At 39.3% G+C, this 5711-nt stretch overlaps 1 protein-coding gene across 2 annotated transcripts in view; it reads right to left on the reverse strand.

Moving 5' to 3' along the window:
• Positions 1–1140, reverse strand: part of LOC111962409 (alpha-2,8-sialyltransferase 8B-like) — a 15739-nt gene extending 14599 nt beyond the window's left edge. For both annotated transcript variants that reach the window (XM_023985480.2, XM_023985479.2), the window contains exon 1: positions 773–1140. In XM_023985480.2, coding sequence (XP_023841248.1) covers positions 773–954 — 182 coding nt within the window. In that variant the 5' untranslated portion in view covers positions 955–1140. The remainder of the gene's footprint in view (positions 1–772) is intronic.
• Between the last annotated feature and the right edge of the window lie 4571 nt (positions 1141–5711).

The raw sequence follows: 5711 nt of genomic DNA on the forward strand, positions 1-5711 counted from the left end.
ACACACACACACACACACACACACACACACACACACACACACACACACACACACACACACACACACACACACACACACCTAGGATCTGAAGGTAGTCCTTAAAGATACTATAGCCTACTGTATAATGCATGGAGGCTACACTTCACACAAATTGCTCTTTGGAGATACAGGTATTGAGCGTCTGTTGAACAGCTGTCATCAATTGCATTATTACACTGGGATATCACAAACAAAGGAACAGCTAAAGTGAATGGTTCGATTAAAAACCAAAGACTACGCTCTTTGAAAAAAGGGTTCCAAAAGGGTTCTTCGGCTGTCCACATAGGAGAACCCTTTTCGATTCCAGGTAGAACCACCTGTAGAAAGGGTTCTACATAGAACACAAGAGTTCTACCTGGAACCAAAAGGTTCTACCTGGAACCAAAAAGGGTTCTTCAATCCTATGGGGACAGTCGAATAATCTTTTTAGGTTCTAGATTGCACATTTTTTCAAAGATGTAAAGGAATAGGAGTAGAACGTATCAATACATGCACAGGGGTTTGTAACCTTGAAATGCACAAAAATCTACATGCATCCTACTGAAGAAATGTAAGAGGAGCGCTCAACATCTTCTAAAGTTCTAAACTGAATGAGTGAAGATAACGCTGAATCTAACAATTTTATATGAACACGAGATAATTATATTTATCTGAATAATGCATTTTAACATCTAGATAACACGTGCAACAAAATGCATGAACAACTCGAATCAGAATCCACCGCTATACTTACGCAATTTCTTTCTCGACTTCAGCAATATCAGCAATGATCAAAAATAATACCAGCACTGTTACAATTCCAAACATCAATGTTCGTAATTCTAACTGCATGACTGAGAAGGTTGAAGAACTAATCGAAGCTACACTCAAAAAATCCAAATCGATTGCATATATTATCCTTTTAATCGCTGACATTGATAGATTGTACGCAATTAAACTCAATTATGTCCACCAAAATTCTTCAATGTTCATTTTAAACGAAGACCATTTGTCTACGAACAAATCCCAGGTTCAAGTCCTTTTATAACGTTTTTTCTCTCTCCCTTTTTTCCCAACAGCAGCGGCACTGTTTTCATTCTCACCCCAATTCCCCCAGTCAAACTTTCAAAGCTTGTGCTTGAAACTACAAGGGATTGAGATACGAGCAATATGGAAAAGATTTCAACCTTAAAGGTACAGCTTTCTACAGTAGGGTAGCCTGTAGTTGCTCTTGGAGGCTTAGGCTATAGGCTGCTATAATTGGCTGCTATCTATTACCATTGTCTGGTCATAATTGAATTGTGATTGACTATTGTTGTAGAACTAACTGATAACCAGGTTCAAGGGACCACCTGACATTATTAGGCTACCATATGTCATCAAATTAATATTCACTGTCTATATTTAACCATTCATCATATAAAGATAATTGTAATAGACACAAAATAATAAAATATGTCATTGCTGTCTTTGTGAGGTTAGGTTTGTTGAGATAACATTTAAAAAATCTAATTTTGTATCGTAAAGATGTTTATTGGGTTCCATTCTGGTGTCATCCTAACATAAATTATCATTTGTATAGCTGGTTGTCCTGTCTGAGTCTGATTACTGTCCTCGCTCCAATGCAAAACCTTTCCGCTTTCAACTTAATGGTAGTCATGTTGAGTCAGTGAAAATTGTGTTTGTCAGGCGGATGGATGGGTGAGTGATTGAAGACCTAAGGGAGGAATTAAATAGCGCCAGTACTCAGTTAAAAAGCATGTGCATTTACTGTACATTTTGTCACTTTACTGGCTCATCGTACTGGTACACTGGGGCTCTTTCAGCACAGCATTCCAATAAATCTGTCTAGTGACATTGGAAATGGATTTCTCAATAAAACCTTTTAAGGATTTTTTTTGCTTGGAGTGACATGGGTTGTGTGTGGCAGTGGTACTAAGGTAAATGTATATGATTTTCCTACAACGGTGAATCAAATCAAATCAAATCAAAATCAAATCACATTTTATTTGTCACATGCACTGAATACAACAGGTGTAGAGCTTACTGTGAAATGCTTACTTACAAGCTCTTAACCAACAATGAAGTTCAAGAAATAAAGTTAAGAAAATATTTACTAAATAAACAGAGGTAAAAAAAAAATAAGAATCAAAAGGTAACAATAAAATGACATAACAATAACGAGGCGATATACAAGGGTTCTGATACAGAGTCAATGTGCGGGAGTACAGGTTAGTCGAGGTCATTTGTAAAGTGACTATGCATAGATAGTAAACAGACAGTGAGTAGCAGCAGTGTAAAAACAAAGTGGGGGAGTCAATGTAAATACTCCTGGTGGCCATTTGATTAGTCTTATGGCTTGGGGGTAGAAGCTGTTAAGGAGCCTTTTGGTCCTAGACTTGGCGCTCCGGTACCGCTTGCCGTGCTGTAGCAGAGAGAACAGTCTATGACTTGGGTGACTGGAGTTTTTGACAATTATTTGGGCCTTCCCCTGACACCGCCTAGTATATAGCAGTTGCCATACCAGGCGGTGATGCAACCGGTCAGGATGCTCTCCATGGTGGAGATGTAGAACTTTTTTATGATCTGAGGACCCATGCTAAATCTTTTCAGTCTCCTGAGGGGGAATAGGTTTTGTCGTGCCCTCTTCACAACTGTCTTGGTGTGCTTGGACCATGTTAGTTTGTTGGTGATGTGGACACCAAGGAACTTGAAGATCTCTACCTGCTCCACTTCAGCCCCATCGATGTTACTGAGGGCCTGTTCTACCCTCCTTTTCCTTTAGTCCACGATCAGCTCCTTTGTCTTACTCACATTGATGGAGAGGTTGTTGTCCTGGCACCAAACTGCCAGGTCTCTGACCTCCTCCCTATAGGCTGTCTCATTGTTGTCGGTGATCAGGCCTACTACTGTTGTGTCGTCAGCAAACTTAATGAGGGTGTTGGAGTCGTGTTTGGCCACGCAGTAGTGAATGAACAGGGAGTACAGGAGGGGACTAAGCATGCACCCCTGATGGGTCCCAGTGTTGAGGATCAGAGTGGCAGATGTGTTGTTGCCTACCCTTACCACCTGGGGGTGGCCCGTCAGGAAGTCCAGGATCCAGTTGCAGAGGGAGGTGTTTAGTCCCAGGGTCCTTAGCTTAGTGAATCAGATCACATGTGCACATCCCACAAAGTATTTCTAAACGACAGAAAAAGCTTTTCCAAACTATTCTCCCTTTTCAGCATTCTGATATCGGCAGACAGACTGTCAACACTGTACCACCTTGGTTTCTATGTCAGGTTTTGCTTCAAGTCCACCACTTTGAACACAAACTTTTTAAGATAGTCAAACCGGGGGCATCCAAAAATGTTATCTGTTGTCTGTTATGTAGTGGGAATAACAACACTGACCTTGATTTAACGTCAGTCATAAAATAAATTACCCATCTCCATATATTTTTATTTCACACTGTCATAAGATTAAGGACAAACAAAATCTATCGACATGTGTAAAATGCACAATCACTCAAGTAGAGCCAAGTAAATGTTTCAATAGCAGTCATTTTGGCAGACTCCCAAACAACACTTTTAGAGTGATCGGTTTGTATGTATCAAAAGTCAAGATCAGATATTGGGTAGCAGCTAATGTTTGTAATCAAGGGGGGGGGGGGGGGGGGGGGGGGGGGGGGCCTCAGCTCCCTTGAATGAGACATTTGCTCCCCTAAATGCAACAAAAGTCAAACTTTGTGGGGTCTCCAAATAATGCTAATTTAACCATTCGCCTATTTGTTTAATATGCAGTGGAAAATATGTTTTACAGTGGTAAATATGAAAATAACAGCTTCCAAATGAAATGAACACCCCTACCTCTCTGTCAGGGTTTAAACCATTTATTTCTACATGGCTGCACAAACCGTCTCCCTGTCCGCTGCATTTCGGCCTCAGCTGAGCTCCTTTAAACGCATCTTTTTCCCTTTGTACTTGCTCACTTTTGCCATTTGTTTGCCATGTGTCCTTGATAAAAATAGACTTTATTCCAATGCATTAGATTTATCTGTTGATTTATCATTGTTTGCTTTTGTCAGTCAGCTGTTTAGAGCGCTCATTGCTTTGTTTTTCAAGTGCACATGGGTACTGGTGTTCTTTGCACCGTCAGTGGTCAGAAAAAGTAGACCATTTATTTAGCTTTATTATTTTTCCATCAATATTTGCTTTCTTTACTGGATCAGCTGATGATGGTCACCAATATCATTAGACAGCTAGCCTAATGTACAGCTAGACACCAATGTGCATCCAATCCATCCAACGTTAATGACAGTAGGCCTATATTTGACTCTTTCGGTTAGAAGCATTCGATTTTGCAATGGCATAGGCTTACAATATTTTGGATTTATGTGCCCTTGAGAACTGTTTTCTTGGCGAAATGTAATTAAATGTTACAGTGCATTTTCTGAGATCTCCAAGATCCAGGAATCATACAGGGTTTAAGTTCAATGTTCTAATTCAATTGTTAAAAGCTTAATAATTACAAATAACAATGTCATAAATGTTATTCATGTAAGGAAAGAAAGTTAGTGTTGTCACATGATCTGTGAAGACTCCAAGCATTCAACTCATGAATTATGGAAAAATCATGAACTAAGGTGCAAACGTGTTTTGATTCAAATCGTGTATTATATTGAATGTAAGCTACCTGTTCTGCGTTTGTTCATGTGTGTAAAATTGCCTTGGCTACCGGCAGTGGTGTAGAGCTAGTGGAGGGTAAATGCAACTAAACACAGTTTACCCACCTTTTTCTGAAAAATGCATTGAAAGTATAGCTAGCGTTACTTTTGTTTTACCGCAACCGGCAATCAGAGTTTTCCCAGCACCTATTTTTTTTACCATTACATCACTGCTTACCGACCAATTTGAAGTTCATGTCATTAGGAACACTATGGTGTTTTGTAACAGATGTCTATTTCCATTTATCAAATGGTGCAAGTGTACATACATTGCACTGTTTGGATTATTTTGGAGTGGCTGAACATGCACAGATAGCCTACTTTTTGAAGTGATTTGTTTGACAATCAGATGAAAGCATCATGAGTGGTTGTGTTCATGCCACATTAAAAAGTCATTCACTTTTACCATTAAATMATGTCTTTATTATTAGACTTGCTGTCTCTTTTAATGTGTTCAAACATGAAAAGATTATTGGAATCACATGGTTCGGGATTTAAAACATAGCAAAAAAGGCTGTCCAGATTAGATACATTTTATGTGTGTTTTTGAACTTGGTGACAAAATATTGCAGGCATTCTTCTTATTCTTCTCATTCTCTATGCCTATTGTGGTAACGTGAACTAGCCAAATAGATAACTTAAGGCATTGTAGCTAAGGACGGTTCATTTCTTTGCCTCCATTGTATTTCACGCATGTCCATCCAATTGTACACCGGGGAGCAATAGGCATTAATTTCTGTTGCCTTCAGAGCACATCTGATTTCATGAGGTACTCAGTCCCATGGCTGTAAAGCAGACTTGGATTCAAGAATCACTAATAATAAATGGAAGACATTGCCTTAACCACATACTGTAGCCAAAAAACAGAATGAGGAGTTCTTCGCTGCATTTCAACACAGTCAGATATTATTCACAGCAGTGTGGTGTAGTCATGGATGCCAAGGAAAGCCAGGCTTCCCCCAAAAATCTACAATTTATTTTTTTCAAA

The sequence above is a fragment of the Salvelinus sp. IW2-2015 genome, linkage group LG4q.1:29 (assembly GCF_002910315.2).
Source record: "Salvelinus sp. IW2-2015 linkage group LG4q.1:29, ASM291031v2, whole genome shotgun sequence".
Classification (NCBI taxonomy): Eukaryota; Metazoa; Chordata; class Actinopteri; order Salmoniformes; family Salmonidae; genus Salvelinus; species Salvelinus sp. IW2-2015.